This window comes from Castor canadensis, chromosome 8, assembly GCF_047511655.1.
Source record: "Castor canadensis chromosome 8, mCasCan1.hap1v2, whole genome shotgun sequence".
NCBI classification, from domain to species: Eukaryota; Metazoa; Chordata; class Mammalia; order Rodentia; family Castoridae; genus Castor; species Castor canadensis.
In genome coordinates, this window is record NC_133393.1 from 158,649,309 (window position 1) to 158,667,919 (window position 18,611).

General features: G+C 50.6%; 1 protein-coding gene across 9 annotated transcripts in view; it reads left to right on the forward strand.

Annotated features, from left to right (window-relative positions):
- Nucleotides 1–18,611, forward strand: part of Ppp6r2 (protein phosphatase 6 regulatory subunit 2) — a 92,218-nt gene extending 73,607 nt beyond the window's left edge. For 4 of the 9 annotated variants that reach the window (XM_020181275.2, XM_020181261.2, XM_020181268.2 and 1 more), the window contains 15 exons: nt 786–938; nt 5,701–5,916; nt 7,368–7,432; nt 8,611–8,726; nt 10,490–10,575; nt 11,034–11,114; nt 11,482–11,579; nt 11,795–11,852; nt 12,157–12,281; nt 12,567–12,730; nt 13,610–13,766; nt 13,873–13,961; nt 14,901–15,105; nt 17,374–17,604; nt 17,691–18,611. In XM_020181275.2, coding sequence (XP_020036864.2) covers nt 786–938; nt 5,701–5,916; nt 7,368–7,432; nt 8,611–8,726; nt 10,490–10,575; nt 11,034–11,114; nt 11,482–11,579; nt 11,795–11,852; nt 12,157–12,281; nt 12,567–12,730; nt 13,610–13,766; nt 13,873–13,961; nt 14,901–15,105; nt 17,374–17,604; nt 17,691–17,739 — 1,893 coding nt within the window. In that variant the 3' untranslated portion in view covers nt 17,740–18,611. Of the gene's footprint in view, nt 1–785; nt 939–5,700; nt 5,917–7,367; nt 7,433–7,788; nt 8,584–8,610; nt 8,727–10,489; nt 10,576–11,033; nt 11,115–11,481; nt 11,580–11,794; nt 11,853–12,156; nt 12,282–12,566; nt 12,731–13,609; nt 13,767–13,872; nt 13,962–14,900; nt 15,106–17,373; nt 17,605–17,690 lie in introns of those variants that run through there. The other 5 variants (XM_020181279.2, XM_020181283.2, XM_020181289.2 and 2 more) reach the window with 5 other exon arrangements.

Genomic DNA, 18,611 nt, shown 5'->3' on the forward strand with positions numbered 1-18,611 from the left:
TCCTGGAGGGCCAGGCAAGCCCTTTGCTCACTCAGTAACTGGGCATGTTTGGACTGTGCTGAAGAAGATGAAGTACTCAAGGTCATCACTCCCCACTGTTTGTCAGGGCTCCCTACTTGTCCTTCCAGCATCACATTACAACCTCTCCCAGACACAGTCCCATCCCTTTACCTGGTACACCTACCCTAACTTACCAACTTGTTTATTGTCTGCCTCCCCTACTGCAAGTAAGCTTCTTGGAGACAGGGATTCTATTTTGTCAGCCTGGAACACTCACTTAATGAAGAAGTAGCCACATTATACTGCATGTGGGGGGACCAAAAAATACTGGAATCTAGCCTGATGAGGTGTCCTTTGGGAATGTTCATTGGGCATCCATTTGCTCAGTGTTCTGATGTTGTGCCCTGACAAAAGCCACAGGCATCTATAGCCAAGCCTCATGTGAGGGGCTCCAACCCATGGCAGGTCTTCCCATCCTCAGATTGGTATCACTAGTCTTATCTTGGATATATCTCATATGCCATGGTGCCCAGCCCTTTGGCCTTGCAGGTTCAGATGAGAGTCCCTGGGCTTCCTAGGAATTGTCAGTCTTCCTTGCTCATTCTGTGGCCCTGAGGAGAGCAGTGGGTTTTTTACCCTGTGTATCCCTTTATTTCCTCTTGCAAGCAGCCCTGCCTTGATTAACCACACATACATACCTTACTCCTCTAGGCTTGGTCACATAGTGGAGTAGTGGCCATGCTGATCACATGGATTCAACTGGGTTGTGCCTCCTGTGTTTGCAGAAAAAAGCGATCCTGACCACTATTGGTGTTCTGGAGGAGCCCTTGGGGAATGCCCGACTGCATGGTGCACGCCTCATGGCTGCACTGCTGCACACAAACACACCCAGCATCAACCAGGAGCTCTGTCGGCTCAACACCATGGACTTACTGCTGGTAGGTAGGCACTGCAGCTAGCCCTGCATGCCTGCATGTGCCATGCACAGTTTACAGCTGGACATGGAGATGGGTCAGGGGCAGTAGAACAGAGTCCATTGGGGCAGGCAGCTGAACCTAGACCTCAGCACCTGGACAAAGACCTGTCAAGAAGAGATGATCCCAAGTTCCAGGGCTTGACTACAGGTGTCTGGGAGAGCACAGTGAACAACAGAGGGATGCACCTCAGCCTTGGGCTCACAGGAGGCAACCGTCTATCATGGAACTGCCCTGACAACAGAGAGCAGGTGTTCAGTTATGTCATCTCTTCTCTTATATTCTGACTTTCCAAGATAGGATGCACACCATAGGTCTTAAGTAAAAAATGTTCTGAAAGATGCTCTTCATCTGATGGATATGCTCCTCCATCAGCAGAGGCTGTCCAGTGGCCTGTGGGATGCTTCAGGTATCTGAAAAGAGGGATGGGTAGGCAGTGGCAGCCTAGTGTGCTGGCCATGGGCAGCAAACACTGTTGCAGAGAGTTTAGTTCCATTGCCTTGAGCAGTGTGCTCACAGGAGGGGCATTGGCCTAAGTGGGCACAGTTCCCAATTCTGCCTTGCCCTGAGGCCTCTGCTTATTTCACTGAGCACAATGTCCTGAAGATTCATCCACATTGTTCAATGTGTCAGAATCTCTTTCCTTTTTTTTTTTTTTTTTTTTTTTGGCAGTACTGGGGTTTAAACTTAGGGCTTGACACTTGCTAAACAGGTGCTCTACCACTTGAGCCACTCTGCCAGCCTTGTTTTGTGTTGGGTATTTTCTTTTTAAAATTCTATTAGCAAATAATAGTTGTATGGGGATACATTGTGATATTTACATATGTGCTTACAATATATCTTAGTTAGATTTACCTCCTCTATTGTTCTTCCTCTTCCCCCTCCCCCTTCTTAGAACAATTTCAACAGGTTTTGTTCTTCTATTTTCATATATGAATACAAAATACATCCACCATATTCACATCCTCATTCACCCTTTCCTTATGCCTACCTCCCTCCCACTAGTACTCACTCCTGGAAAAGACCTCCTGTCCTTCAGTTTTTAAAAAGTATATGTTGATGGTCCAAGGTGTTTCACTTTGGTACTTCAGGCCTGTATATATCATGCTTTAATCAAATTAACCCTCCTGTTACTCTTTTTTTTATATAAATTTTTATTAGGGTATATTCATCATATAGGGGAAGATTTGTAGTGACAATTCCAATTAGACTTATAGTGTATATTAGTTACATTGTCTCTCCCCCTCAACCCCCTCCCCATCCCACTTAAAGCAATTGCAAGAGGCTTCTTAGTTCTGTTTCATACAGGTATATGAAATTCATCTACTATATACCATCACCTAATCTCCTTCATTTACCCTCCCCCTCCCACTAGTTACCCCTTCCTTGAGTGTTTTTGAGATAGGGGCTGGCTTCGAACTGCGATCTCTGCCTCCTGCATAGCTAGGATTACAGGTGTGAGCCACAGGCACCTAGCTCCTTTTTTTTTTGAGACAGGATCTCACTGTGTAACCCAAGCTACCCTTTTACTCATGATCCTCCTCCCTCAGGCTCTCAAGGGCTGGTATTACAAGTGTGCACCATCAAGCCTGACATTTTCACTCTCTTCATGGTGTCCTTTAACACATAAAATTTTTTAATTTTGATGAAACACAACTTATCTTTTTCTCTCGTTTGTGCTTTTGGTGTCATGATGTTTTTCAAAGAGTTAGGTCTTTTATCCACTTTGAGTTAATTTTTATATATGGTACAAGGCAGGTTCCAACTTTTTTTTTTTTTTTTTTTTTTGCGATACTGGGGCTTGAACTCAGGGCCTACTCCTTGAGCCACTCTACCAGCCCTTTATTATGTTAGGTTTTTTTCAAGATAGGGTCTCGCGGAATTAATTGCCTGGGGCTGGCTTTGAACCATGATCCTCCTGATCTCTGCCTCCTGAGTAGCTAGGATTACAGGCGTGAGCCACGGGCGCCTGACTCCAACTTCATTCTTCACATGTGAATGTCCAATTGTCCAGCACTATTTGTAGAAAAGACTGTACTTTCCCCATTGAATGGTCTTGGTACCCTGTAGAAAGTCAATTTGCCATAATGGGAAGGATTATTTCTAGGTGCTGTATTCTATTAGTCTGTATCTCTCTCTATCTTTATGCCAATGCCACACTGTCTTGATAACTAACTTTGTAATACATTTTGGGATTGAGAAATGGGAGTTTTCTAGCTTTGTTCTTCTTTTTCAAGATCGTTTTCACTTTTCTAGGCCCACTGAGTTTTCTGTGTGTTGGGGGGGGTACTGGGGCTTGAACTCAGGGCCTTCATCTTATTTCTATTCCCAAAAGTATTGTTGGAATTTTTATAGTGATCACACTTTAGCTAGTGTTGTCTTTTTAACAATATTGAGTTTTCCAATTGATGAGCACAAGTATCTTTCCATTTACTTAAATGGGTCTTCTTTGAGGTTAGGGGTGTAGCTCAGTGGTAAAGCACTTGCCTAGCATGAACAAGGCCTTAGGCTCAATTCCCATTGTTGCAAATAAATAAATAAATAAAAATAATAGCCCTTCTTTAAATTTTTCAACAATGTTTTGTAGTTTTCAGTGTACTAGTCTATCACTTTTTTAGTTTATTCTTAAGGACTTTATTCTTTTGGATGCTATCATATATGAATTTTTTTTTGGTGGGACTGGGGTTTGAACACAGAGCTTCACACTTGCAAAGCAGGCACTCTGCTGCTTGAGCCACTCCTCCAGTGCACTTTTGCTGTAGTTATATTGGAGATGGGGTCTTGAGAACTATTTTCCCTGGCTGGTCTCAAATCATGATCCTCCCAATCCTAGCCTTCCAAGTAGCTAGAATTATAGGCGTGAGCCCACCAGTGCCTAGCCTTTGTTTTTTGAGACAGGGTCTTGCTATGTAGCCCAGACTGGCCTGACACTCACTATATACCCCAGGCTGGCCTCAAACTTCCAATCTTCTACTTTAGCCTCCCAAAAACCAGCATTACAGATGTGTACCACCATGGTTGGCTTGAAATTATTCTCTTAATTTCCTTTTTGGATTGTTTGTTGCTGCTGTATAGAAATGCAATAATTTCTGTGTGTTGCTTTTATATTCTACAGCTTTGCTGAATTTGTTTATTAGCTTTGACAGTTTATTTTCTACTTATGTGAAGCCCTGAGTTCAAACCTCAGTCCCACCAAAAATAAATAAATAAATAAATATTTTCTACTTATAAGATCATGTCATTTGAGAACAAAGATAATTTTATTTCTTCCTTTCCAATTTGGATACCTTTTATTTTTTTCTTACCTGATTGCTCTAGTAAGGGTTTTGAGTACTATGTTAAATAGAAGACGTGAGAATGGGCATCCTTGTCTTTTTCCTAATCCTGGAGTAGAAACTTTCAGTTTTTACCATTGAGTATGATGTTAGCTGTGAACTTTTTGGTCAATATCTTTATCATGTTCAAGAAGTTTCCTTCTATCCTTACTTTATTGAATTAAATTAAGAAACTGAGGGCTGGTGGAGAGACACAAGCAGTAGACCACCTGCCTAGCAGGTGTGAGGCCCTGAGTTGAAATCCATGAAATGAGTTTGGCAGAGTTCCCTCCTCTCCATTTTTTGGAAGAGTTTGAGAAGGACTGGCATCATTTCTTCACCAGTGAGGCCATCTGCTCTGACTTTTCTTTGTTGAAAGGTGGATCTGGCTCTCTGTTGCAGATGAGGTAACTCAGTCAGGCCTCTAAGATGGTTCAAGGTTGCATAGGCAGAAAAGGTAAAACTGAGATCTGGGACTATGTTCCTGTTGGGGAGAAGTATGTCAAGAAGATGGGTTCACTGCTTTTCTCAAGCTCTCAAATCCCTGGGGTAAAGGAGGGGTCCAAACTCATATTTCATCTCTCTGCCCAGAAACACCTGTTCTCTGTGTGGGCAGCTGGGAGTCTGGGATATAGGCTAATACAGCCCTGGTCTGTGTAAGATAGTAGTAATGGGAGAGGACAGGAACTGGGGGCTCAGAGCTTCAGGGAGTGTACCTGTACCTATCCTTCCTTCTTGCCCTGGTCTAGAAGAGGGTTTGTAGGCAGTGGAACAGCAGCCGTCCCCACTCAGGCACCTCTGTCTCTCAAGGGAAGCCCAAGACAGTTAGAACCTCCTCTTCCAGGCTTCAGCCCATGCTGCCTATTCCTCAGGGAATAGATGCCTATTCTAGATACATACCTCAGGCTCATATTCAGGTGGGGAAGATGCACACTGCTCATCCTGGGTGGAGTCTCCAGTTCAGTATGTTTCCAGTCATTCACCAAAGACAAAATCTTAGAGCTGAAGAATAATAAAAAAATTCTACTTATCAAAATGTATAGAGTATAGTTAAAGTAGATTTTTACAGGGAAATATATAGCCTTTTAAAGACATACTGGAAAATAAAAAAATAGTAATTAATTAAGCAATTTAGAGATAAAAAATAAACACACAGGAAGTAGAAGAAAATTATTTGGCTAAGAGTCAAGGTTAGTGTGACACACAGAAGGTGGCAGGCAAGAGGGCGAAGGGTAAGGCAGCCTCAGAAAGCTACCTAAGAGAGAACAGATCTCAGGGAAACACCCTAACACATTAGAGACGAGACCTGAGAAATTAGGAGATGAAGTTTAAGAGTGATTCTGCTTTTCTCTGTGACTTAGCTGTTAGGAGAAGGCCCATCTAAGAACTTTCTCTGTCTTCTGTTTACTCAGGACTTGTTTTTTAAGTACACCTGGAATAACTTTTTGCACTTCCAAGTGGAACTGTGCATAGCCGCTATTCTTTCCCACTCTGCCCCGGAGGAGCGGGCAGAAGCCAGTGGATCCGAGAGCAGGGTGGAGCCTATGCACGGGAGCAGGAACGGGAATGGGAAGGTGGAGACCCCTCAACCAGTCGCCAGCCTTCCTGAGAACATGATGGTGACCCATGTAAGTCCGAACTAGCATCCTGGTAGTCACTGCCAACTGAGTCATGCCCAGACTTGTGTAGATGTTAGGGTTGGAGGTATGCCATCTGTGGCCAGCACTGCTGGGCCCTGGTGTGTTTTCTTTTAACCCTCATGTGGGTGGGAGGGGCTACCCTCTTTGACCCACAAGTACACTAAATCATGAAGAAACATTTAAGTTTTCCAGGGTCACTTAGCTGGTGGCAGGGATGGTGAGGGCAGTCAGAGCAAAGGCATATTTGCACAGTTAGTGTTGTGGGCTATAGTTCCAGGTGGGCAGCCACCTAAGACCCCCTTCTTCCCCCACATCTGCATTCAGGAGCAGCCCACTATGTCTGAGGCGCAGCTTTGTGGCCCATGGTTCAGCCCACTGTTACACTGAACATGAAGGAAAATGCAAATCTCATATTCTTATAAGAAAGCTTTCTGAGATGTTGGACCTCCTAGAAGCACCAGCCCTCTCTCTGACTGCCTCCCTTCCTCCCCATTGGATGATCACACAGTTGTACTCTCACCCAGCCTCTTCCCCCGAGTGGGTGAGAGCCCGGAGTCAGAGTCTCTTTCCTCATATCTAACATCATCCCTAGTGGGGAGCAACCTTAATGAGTGTTTCCAGGGAAGGAGGGGAGAGGCATGAAGAGATACCCTGAAGTCAGACTAATATGTGACTGCTTAGTCAACGATGGCTGTGGTGGTAGTGGACATCCTGAACCATGTCATGTGGCTGATAGGAGGGCAGAGACTTGGGAACGGGTCCCTGGGTCTCTATCAGAGGCCTCATAGACAGCCAGGCTTGAGTAGTTCTGGAAGGTCTTCCTCCTGCTTGCTTTGGACAGATGTCCTAGGTACCTTCTATGTATAGGCCTGGTGGGTGGGCCAAGAAGGATCCAGTCTGGCTCACAGCCAGTGACCCAGTGGATAAACAGCCAGGGTGCAGGTGGTTTCAATGATGAGAGCCACATGGTGGGGAGGGAAGTATTCAGGGGCTATGTAGCCAGAAAGAGACCCCCAGAGTTTGAGAATGGGAATATAAGTTTGGGGCCTAAGACAAACTTCCCAGGTACAGGAAATAGCCTATCGGGGTCTGAAGGGGAGAATAAGTGCTGAGGGCCCCAACTGTTCCTTCTGGATACTGAGGAAGCAGATGGGAAAGTAGCCAGAGAGGTAAAGGTCGAGGAGGCCCATGGGATGCCGGAGGAGCACAAAAAGTGTCCTTTATCATCCTGGTCTTCCTTCTCAGGGCACTCAACAGCATGAGACTTTGAGGCCTTTGGGCAGCACCTGCCTTTGGTGTTTGGTGGGGACCACAGATATTGGGGCTGTGAGGGTGTCACAGCCCCTGGGCCTTCAATGCTGATGGACTGGCTTACTGCCTGCAGCGTCTGGGGGGTATGTAGCCCTGCAGGCCCCAACTCACACTGCCTGCCCTCCCAGCTGTTCCAGAAGTGCTGCCTGGTACAGAGGATCCTGGAGGCCTGGGAAGCCAACGACCATACACAGTAAGAGTCTCGGGTACCCCCCTGGCCATTTGGGGATGCAGGGCTACATCTCACCAGGGTGTTGGCAATACTGTGTTCAGGACTCCAAGCTCAGTGTGGGGAATCAAGGGTGTTTGGCTCAGCCTGTACCTGTCCCTGTCCTGGAAGGGATCTTGCTACTGGGTGAACAACTGTGAGGGCTGCCCAGCAATGAGGGCATAGAGAGGTGACAAGAAGGGGCAGGTTAAGTGATGGCTAGACTAGACAGTGGTCCAGTGAGCAGCCCCTTATCTCCCAGCAGCCCATGTAGTCCCAATATCCTTGCCCAGCCTGGTCCTATGACCATTCTTTTTCTTTTTTTTTTTTTTTTTTTTCAGATTTTTTTTTGGGACAAGGTCTTGCTGTATATCCCAGGCTGCCCTCAAACTCCCAATCCTCCTGCCTTAGCCTCCTGAATGCTGGCCACTACCATTTTTGGTCGTCTCAAAACTTTAGGACACACTCTGCTAGCACATAGGGAAGCATTTTTATTTTAATCTTTCGGTGTCTTCTATTTAACTGAATCTTCCCTCGGGTCAAGAAGCATTTCTTGCGTGTTTTCCAGGGTCTGGGGCCACCCTCATTCACTGTGTTTCTGGGAGTAGGTGGAATCTGGATGGTGATGGGAGGGACTCATGGTATATCAGAGGGGTCTGAGTGCAGTTGTGAGATGTCACCTGTACCTGTGTGTGGTTGGTTGAGCAGAAACTGTGCTAGCCACATGGTAAGGAGGCCCCACCCAGCCCCAATGGCAAGTAGCGTCCTGGGAGTAGCATACACAGGGTGAGTTCTGCAGCTACCAGGCCTGGCTCAGCTCCACTGCTGCCTTTAATGGGACTTGGACCAACACCATGGCCTTTTGGCCTAAAATGAGCAGTCTCATTGCTTCTTGGTGGTAAGTTTGGCTGAACATGTTGTACATGGCAGATAGTCTCCAGTTAACAGCATCTTGGAGATGAAGCTGCTGGTCAGGTACTGAGTAATGACAGGCCTTTGCTCTGGACATTAACATAGGGTGACCCCAGTGGAAGAGAGGCCCTGGAATGGAGGTGACAGTGGAGAAGCTTTAGGAGGCCTAGATTACCTGGCCTTTTCAAAAGCAAGCTGGGCAAGGCTGGGACTGGATGGCTGGCTACCCTGACAATCCCTGTCACTTTCAGGGCAGCAGGTGGCATGAGACGTGGGAACATGGGCCACCTCACTCGGATCGCCAATGCAGTGGTACAGAACCTGGAGCGGGGCCCCGTACAAACCCACATCAGTGAGGTCATCCGAGGTGAGCCTACTGCCCTCATCTCTCTCTACCCTCTGTACTTCAGTGGGTGGTAACTACACTGCTATGGAACAGACCATGAGCCACCTTTGTTGTCCTACTTCCCACATTGGGTCTCTTCTCAGGGTAAGCTGGGGGTTTGCTCTATGGGGCAGACACCTCTGGAGAGCCTATCAAGCATCAGCACATAGTATAGGGGACTCAGCCTACTGGGGGCAGTCCATGGCTCCAGTGCTGGTACTCAGAAGCCGCAGGCTATCTTGTGCTCATGGTCTCCTCCTCTGCCTAGTACTGGCAGTCCTGGCCCACATTCCAGCTTTGCTCTGGCCTCAGGCATTTTGGGGACCTTCTGAATGTGAGTTTTGGGGGAACTGGAGGAATAGGTGGTATCCTGTCCCCCAGGACCTAGCAGTAGGAACTAGGCCCTGGGAGCCTGTGGTGTGGGTAATCCCATTTTGGGCTCTGAGCAGGACAGCAGCACAGTCCCCAGCAGATCCTTGCCCTCAGCTATTGTGCCCACTCCACTACCCCAGGTCCCTTCCTGCATGGCACTCCAGCAGGTTACTCATTCCTGTCCTTTTCGTGTTCTAAGCACAGTGTGGCTCTGTGCCCACACCTACTTTCTCATGCTGTGGACCTCATTGTCTGGCCTGTGTGCATGGGCTGAGCAGGGAAGGGCTGGGTGAGGGGAAGAGTAAGATACCAGCAAGCTGAGTGGGGTTTGTCTAGGTGCATTGAGACTTGGTTGGAGTGGAGAGGCAGTTTGCTTCAGAGATACTCAGGAAGTTGGCTGAGCATGAACAGTTGACACATCAGGCTCAGCACCCTGAGTTTTCTGGTGGGGGTCTGTTTGAGGGACCTGGCTCTCATGGGGATATGAGAAGACGGTCTTGCTGTACAGGGCATGTGCAAGGTTCTGCCTGGCACCAGGGTTGGGTCTGGTATAGAAGGTAAATAAGTTGTATATATCATATGTGGCTGAGGAGATGCAATCTGCAGCCCCACCTGATTGACTCCATGGTCCCCCTATGCGGCCCTCCTGGGCAGGTGTGAGGTGAGGAAGCTCCAGGTGGTCCTCTCTGTCCCCCAAGGCAAGAGAGAAGAGGTCTTCTCTGTCATGCTTTAGTAGCCTCAGGTGAGCTTGAGCTTGCTGGTCCATCATCACATATGATGAGAGCGTGAGGGCCCAGGGCAGGACAGCAAGCAAGCTGGGGGAGGTCTCTATGCTGATGGACAGGAAAAGCAAATGGGATGGGACTTGGGACCAGGGAGGTTCCCCAGGATGGAGCAGTTTGGGGAGGTGAAGGGTGAGCAGAAAGCTCTTTGCCTGGTCATCCCTCACCATTTCCAGATCACAACACACACAGCCCTGCAGGGTACTGCCAAACTCAGTCCTGTGAGGGATGGAGAAGGACGGTGGGTTGCTTTCTCAGATCCTGCTCTGCAGTGGCTGTTTTGTAGTCCTCAGGGTGTGCTCATGCACCAACAAGTAGACTCAGAACACTGGTGCCTCTTGACATCTCTGAAGGGACAAGGAAGTGTGCCCACTGCCCTGCTCAGGGTTGCTATGGCCTAAGGCCCTATGGGCCCTCCATCCCTAGCTATGTAGGCCTCTTTCCCACCATTTCCTACTTTGGGCCTCAGATGGACTAACTACAGAAGAGTGGCCCGTTCCTCTGGGGACCAGATGTGCCTGCCAGTGCTGTGGGTGTCCTGACTGTCCACACAGGTTTCCAAGGGCTCACCAGATAGCACTTCCCTTGCAGGGCTCCCTGCAGATTGCCGTGGGCGCTGGGAGAGCTTTGTGGAGGAGACGCTGACAGAGACCAACCGCAGGAACACTGTGGACCTGGTGAGCAAGCTCTGGGCTGCTCCTGTGGCATGTAGCTGCTGATAAGGCCACTGACAGTCCTGGATGCTTCACCCTACAGCATGGGCCAAGGAAGGCACAAGGGCAGCACTTGCAGCCTGCTGTCCGTAACAGACTACTGTGCTGAATCCCTCAGGGTCTCTGTGTAGAGCTAATGTTGACCCCTCAGTCCCCTGCCTCTCAGCAGGAGCTGCTACTTGTCTGTGAAATGCTCCTCATGCCTGGAACCCAGGATGCCCCCCTGCACCAGGGAGGTTGGGCTGCTACCGAGTCCTTGGCATCTCCTTACAGTACAGATGCACAGACTGACCAATCTGACAAGTGCCAGGAGGGGCCTCAGGCTGGACTGGGCGGGATCTGGGCCTCTGGCAGTGCTGGACTGGGTGGGGCCTGGGGTGCTGGCTGGCTCACATACCCACCCCATCTGGCCTGTGTTTTAGGTGAGCATTCACCACCTTCACTCCTCAAGTGAGGACGAGGACATTGAGGGTGCTTTCCCTAACGAGCTGTCCCTTCAGCAGGTGAGGGCATGGCCGGCACTCTGCACCCTGCCAGGCCTTTCCTGAGCCCATGCCCTTGGTAGCACTTAGTTCCCTGGTATCACACTGTGAAGGGTAGAGGTAGCTCATCCCCAAGCACGTGTGGGGGAGAGGGGAATCTGGAGGGAGAACCCCAGTCACATCACTTTGGTGAGACCCCTTGGGTCTGCTGAGCTTCAGAGTTAGAGTGAGGAAGATGCTCTTGTGTCCGTGACCACTCTGAACATACAGCCGGCGTCAGGATTCACCGCCACTTTGCCAGAGGCTCCTGAGCACCAGAGAAATCTGGCTTCCAAGGAGCAGCCTCCAAGGCTGTGGCCTGCTCCGTGACGGCCTCCCCTCCTCCCAGGCCTTCTCCGAGTACCAAATCCAGCAGATGACAGCCAACTTTGTGGATCAGTTTGGCTTCAATGACGAGGAGTTTGCAGACCAGGATGACAACATCAAGTGAGTCTGGGCATCTGGCATCATCTCTGGATGAGGTTTGATTTCCTCCTCCCTGAGATCTGGCCTAACGGAGGCAGCTCCCTGTGGTCCTTCCAGGAGCATAGCCCGATGTCCTCTGAGGGGACAGTGAATGTCCTCCCACTCCTTGAGTGCACCCAGGCCCACTGGACCAGCATCCAGTGGAGGCGCTGAGGGCTTTCCCCTTACCCTTGCAGTGCCCCGTTTGACCGGATTGCAGAGATCAATTTCAACATTGACGCTGATGAGGACAGTGTGAGTGACTAGGGGCTGTTGGTGGTGCTATAGGGCATGGCGTCATCTTAATGCCACTTGTCCACACAGCTCTGGCTGTGCAACATGGCACAGTGGATGGGGCGTGGGGGGCCTTGGCCAGGGAGCATGTGTCAGAACTGGGGGGGTTAGCCCCTCTGGGTAGAGCTGCCCTCCTTGCCTTCTCCTGTCCTGCCTTCCAGCCAGGTGAGGGTACCCATCCTGCGAGCTAAGCCCCTCTAAAGCCATGTGGAGACAAGCTTCCCTAGGCTGTCCAGAAACTGGCTCCATGTTTTCTGTCTTGCAGCCCAGTGCAGCTCTGTTTGAAGCCTGTTGCAATGACCGAATCCAGCCCTTTGATGATGAGGAGGAAGAAGACATTTGGGAAGATGAGGAGACTCGCTGTACTGCCCGAGTGATGGCCAGAGCCAGGTGCGAGGTCCAGCCATCATCTCAAAGCCTATACTGAGGGGTTACTGGCACAAGAGCACTCACTGGACACCCAGCCAGTCTTGCAGAGCTTGGGCACCCAGGGAGGTAGTGACCCTTCCTGAGGAGGCCAAAATGGAGGCTGGGAGCTGAACAGTGCTCTTCACTTCTGGACACCCTGTGCCCCTAGCCCCAAACCTTGGGCGATCAATTGCACTCCAGAGTTGGGTATCCAGCCCAGCCACCAGGCATCTGACTGTGCCCCTGGTCTTCCCTCCCCCACGCCAGGTTTGGAGCCCCCCACACCTCAGAAAGCTACTCAAAGAATAGCCTGGAGCACAGAGGCCAGGACAGGAAATCTGGCTCAGAGGCAGCCAGGAACATACCTGGGCTGGACACCCCTCCAGCTGCTGTGCAGAATGAAGGTTCCCTCTCAGAGGGTGACTCAGAAGGTAGTTCTGGGGACCCAGCAGGGGATGTGGGTGTTAGGGACAGGATGTGGTGCTCTGGCTGGACTTCCTTCATAGCTACTGCATTTCTGGCTGCTCATGGCCTGCATCCCTGTCTGCACACACCTTCATACACATGTTCCTGGAGGCAGAAGCTTTCATAGCTGTTCTTCAACTGTCATGGCTGCAGATCTACTCTGCACTGTACCCAGAGCAAGATGGTATCCTATCCCTTACCACCTCTGTTGTGGTCATTCACAGCTACATCTATATGGTTGGTGTTCACACTATCTCTGTTGGGGAAGGGATAACCACCCATGTAATCTGGATGCTGTCTCTACACAACCTGCCACCCCTCAGATGTACTCAGCAGCACAACCCACTTCACATACTTCACCTCTTTGTCCTCTGTTAGGACAGATGGGACAGGGCACATGAGTAGCTACATCCACACCTATCACCCCTACTGGAGGTGAGATGGATTCATTGGTGCCTTGTCAAACAGATCAGCAGCACACATTTACTGTTACATGTACCCCAGAGGTGTCAACAGGACACCTCAAGACCACCCCCCAGGTGTTCTGGGGTCTGAGGGCTTCACCACCTTCTTGGGGGGTGCTCCTTTGAGGGGCTAATGGGCAAGTGCCTGGGGAATTTTGCAGGCTCAGATGCCTCAGGCAGAGAGGACTTGACCAGATCTCCTTCCTGGGAGCAGCCTTAGGTTCCTATGAGTTCCGTGGAGCCCCCTGAGATGTGGGTGCTGCCTCCTCCAGGTCTATGCATAATAGACCTGCCCACCTGTTTTGTTTTGTTTTTTAATTTTATTCTTTACATAATCCTATGAACCTACCCACTCTTGACTGCTGCATCTCTCCCTGGCAGGCACTGCATGGACGGCGGTGTTTGATGAGCCAGTGAATCCGACACTCACAGTCCCAGCAGCTGCAAGGGATGTAGGTTCTAGTGTGTGGGCAACTGGCCCCTCAGCTCCAGAGGAGAAAGGCTGGGCCAAGTTCACTGACTTCCAGCCTTTCTGCTGGTAACAAACACATTGGTGTATAGGGCTATGCCAAGAACTGCCTATTGAGGTTGGGAGGTGACTGACCCCACCCCCAGGCTCATCCTTTCTTTATCCTCATTTGCAGCTCCGAGTCAGGGCCCAGGTGCAGCTCTCCTGTGGACACGGACCATATCCATGCTGGGGGCAGCCATCACACAGACCCAGGAAAAACCTGTGAGTAGCAATGGTGTAGGCTGCGTTTCAGGCTCCTGTGGGGGAACCTGGCCTTGCCTAATTCCCAGGCCTAAGGCAGACCAGTTCTTTGGCACATGGGAGGAAGTAGTCAAGGCCCCAGTTATGACCATGTCTCAGTACTGGGGTTCATAACCCTTATGGGATTGGAGCTGCCATGTGCCAATGGAGGAACAGGTCTATTAGGCTGCACTCAGAGTCAGGTGTGACCAAACAAGGCCTAGGTCTGCATTCTGTGTCCTGGCAGCAATGTTGGGTACCAGTTTAGAGAAGCTTGTGAATGGGCCACAGGCAACAAACTGACCCTGGGGCTTGACCAAAGCCCCTGACCCCCTCCTTCAATTAGATGGGCTTAAAAGCCCTCCAAGCTGAGCACCGGTGACTCATGCCTGTTATCATAGCTCCTTGGGAGGCTGAGATGGAGGCTTGCAGTTTGAGGTCAGCCGCGCAAATAGTTTGTGAAATCCCCAACTCCCAAATAACCTGAACAAAACAGACTGGAGGTGTGGCTCAAGCAAGCAATAGAGTGCCTGCTTTGCCAAGTGCAAAGAGCCCTGAGTTCAAACCTCAGTCCCACCAAAAAAAAAAAAAATGCTCTAAGAAGACTAACAGCTGCCACTTGACATTTCCATCCTGGGTGCCAGGCTTGTAATTGTGACAGTGCCCGTGAGGATGGTAAAGGCCTCCCTAAGTCCCCTCTGCCTCTTCTGAGACTAGTGCACATCTGTCCTGTCTGGGGGTGGGGGAAGGGCACATAGCAGTTCATGTACACGTTTAGACACACACATATACAGGTAATACTCAGCAGATCATGTCTAAGATGTTTATGTCTCTTGGGGGCTGCATACTGGCACTTGAAGGTTTGGGGGCTCTTTGGGGCCATCTGCCCTCATGAACAGCACAGGTGTCTTTGCTTTGCAGTTGGTCGTACCTCGCCTTGTGCCTGGAACGTGTGTGTCACTAGGAAGGCCCCCCTGGTGGCCTCTGATAGCAGCTCCTCTGGGGGCTCTGACAGTGAGGATGACGAGAAGGCAGCTGGTGCTGTGGAAGCTGTGAGCACAGGCCATGGCCCGGAGGCACCCCGGCTGCCCAGGACAGAGGAAGCTGCTGTTGGCAGGTGTGCAAGGTGTGGCAGACTTGTTTGGGGCCCCATTGTATACACAGTGTGGCTTCCAGTCTAAGGGCCACAGGCCTCTGGCCCCATAGCCACCACGGTCCAGGCTAAGTCTCTAGCTTTCAGCTCCTTTTAGACCAAGCAGGGACCAGGCTGGGGTCCCTCACTGCTGTTCCAATGGCTGCATGATCCTGTGGAGGTAGGCTCTAGGGAAGACAATGCCCTTGCATAAAGGTGGAGGCTGTACAGGAGGCATAGGGACTTCTTTCTCCTGATGTAGTAGTGCCTATTTTCTGTGAGTAACTGAGAAGATAGGGTGTACTTGGGTGGACAGTCACTGCCACATTTGGCCTTAATTGCAGAGAACAATCGGATTCTTGGGTTCTAGGTCTAGCTGAGCCTCTTGGGTTCTGGGGTTGATCCAGATAGTGCTTGAGTGGGGAGGGGCATGACCTTTAATCTGCTACTGGCTAGGCTGTGTCTGTGGGAGTCCCTGTCATGCATCCGCTGTTCTCTTTGTGGGAGGGCATGTGTTGGCTCCACTCAGGTGCCCAGCACACTCAGAAGGTAGGACAGGCCACATCTCAGGACTGAGCTTGGATCATCTGAACCCTGGCTAGGAAGTACAAGCAGCTTGTAGGCTTGAGGGCCCTCTCTAGGGCAGAGACGACAGACACATCCTCCCTGTATGGAGGCCAACAGCGTACTGGCCCCTCCAGTGAACCCAGGCTCATGTGTCCACCCAGAGGAAGGTCCTTGGGATCCATCAGTGAGCTACCCATGAGCAGGGTGGGATCAGGGTGAGGCACAGGAGCATAAGTTACTACATGCTGGTGTAGGATAACTCATCTGTGCTGAGGCCCTGAGGCAGGAGTTCCTGGTAGGTTTAGGATACAGTGAGGGAAGTTCCCAGGGCTGGACCCCACCAGAAGGGGATGAGGTACTACCCTGGCTAGGGTGGGCACTAGCCTGACTGCCTAGCTCAACTCTGCCATGGTGCATGGTGCCATGGTGCATGGCCCTGGGTCTAGCCTGCCCTTCCTTGTCCTGCAGGTGGGGTAGACCTGCCTGGAAAGGCCATGCCCATCACCCCAGGTAGTTCTGGAGGGTCCCCTGTGTCATTAGGGCTTGAGTGTCTTCCCCAGCCAGGCTGAGAGCTCCAACCCAGTGGATCCATCATTGGTGCAGCTGATCCAGCTCCCATCCAAGGCTCACTAAGCCCCTGGGTCTACGTGGTCCTCTCCAAATGGTCACCCTGACCTCCAGCAAGTTGGGGCTCAGCCCTGGGAAACTGGAACCAAGACTGTTAAGAGAGGGGCCTACATTCTCACTGTTAACATGATAAAATTAACCAAAAGGAAAGCCTGGGCAAAGAGCTCTTTCGGTTGAGTGCACACAGCCTCCTTGTTTTGTTTTACTTTGCTTTTAAAAAGACAGGATCTCACTATGTAGCCAAGACTGGCTCAGAACTTGCTATGTAGTCTACATTGACTTGGAACTTGCTGTGTAGTTCAGAATGGCTTGGAACTTTATGTAGTTCAGCCTGGCCCTGAACTCATGGTCCTCCTGGCTCAGCCTCTTGAGTGCTAGGATTATAGGCATACAACACCACCATGCTGGATCACAGGCTTCTTGTTAAGAGTTTAGGATCACTGAAAATCTTCAAAACCTTTACCCACTTTCCCCAAATGCTTCATAGAAAACTTCTTAACCCTGCTATAAAAAGCAGGTGTTACTCCGCAAAGTAAACCACCTTTTTCCATGACCGTCTGCATAAAACTTGCCTCGTAGATGCATTATTGGGGTGAGTCCTAGTCACCTTGTAGGGGCAACTCACTTGCTTTCTGGCCAGTCTGAACACCCTTCCCTGGGTCAAAGCCTCAGTGTCCATGCACTCTAGTAGGCCCCAGGGCCCATCTTCTCCTGGTGCCTGGGCAAGGTAGACCTGAAAAGTAGACCGCTTAGTGTCCAGCAGGGCTCTTTATACTGTCCTGTCCCTGTGCCAGTATAAAGTTGGGGTTGAAATCATGCAGCAAAGGCATCAGGATCCTGGAAAATAAGGCAGGCACTTCACGAAAACCAGGGTCTGAGTGCTCTGTGGAACTCAGTGCAGCAGAGCCACCTGGATGATTGCAGCTCCTGGGCCACCCACAGAGGGCAGAGTGCAATGCCTCCCAGGCCACCTTCTGGATGGAGTCACCCTGCTGGTATCTGGGTACATGAATTTGGGCAGCCTTGAGGGTGGGGCGCCCATAACTGGAGCCTGTGTCTGCCACACAGGGCCAAGTATGCTGACAGCATGCTGCCAAATCCTGCCTGCCCTGCACCTTCAGAAGTGACCACTGCCCAGGCAGTGGCAGTGCTCCCTGAGGCCACCATAGTACTGAGCAAGACAGGTCCTCCCACAGCTGCTCCAGCCATCTCTGCCATGGCTGTCGCAGTCCCCCCAGGGCCCATCATGGCAGTAACCACAGCAGCCCCAGCCATAGTGGGGACAGTGACAAAGGACAGGTAAGCAAGTTGGCCAAGGAAGGGAGGGGTGAGACTGGATGAGCTCCGGAGGCCCAAGTGTTTCCAACCCTGCCCGGTTTCTGCAGGAAGACAGATGCCCCACCAGAAGGAGCTGCCTTAAATGGTCCTGTGTAAAGCTGCTGCCACCCAGCCACGGCACCCCTGGTCAGGCTGCATCCTTAATCAAGAAAACTACCTGGTGATGCAATTCATTTCTTTCTTTTTTAATTTAATTTTAAAATAAATGCTGCATTGGTAAAGCTGGCAGTTGGAACCAGTCAGATGACCCAGCTTGCATCTTTCCTGCCCAAACCTGAGTCATTCATTCAGGCCATGCTAGAAGACAGGATGCACCTGGCTGTTCCCCAGGTGCAGGTCCAGGTCCTGGCACAGCAATAAGGTCCTGAATGTGCAACCTCTGCCTGCAGGAGTCAGGGTAGGGGTGGGGCCAAGACCCTGAAGTGCCACTAGGACTTGATGGGCAGGAAAGGAGTGGACTGTTTTCACCGATAATTTTCAATGCATGCACTTTGTATCCAGCTACAGCACAGGGTCTCCTCTGACGGAATGAAGGCCTGAGTTAGGGAGACCTGACCCCCACAAATGCATGTGGGTCAGACTTTATTTGGCCTTGGGGGGGGGGGTCAAACCCCAGCACTGTAGCTGCTGGGTGGTCCTTGGAGCTAGCATTGAACCAGGCTGGAATTATGACTGCCTTAAAAAAACAAGCCTCTGGACCTGGAAGTGGGGGTGTCTCTGTGTTCAGCAAGGTAGGCCAGCGTGCTTCGGTGGGTGGTTAAGGGTGCCTGGCAGGAGCTGACTGACTTTGGGCATGTAGGAGCAGGCACAGCAGGGCACCTGGGGGCTCAGAGACCGGGCAGGCCCATGTTGTCCAAGAAGGATCCGAAAGGTTATTTTATGTTGAGTCCTTTTTTTAATGTTCTGACCATCTGACAGGGCACCCCACCCCAATCCCCAATAAAGGTTGTTATCATTCTTACTGACAA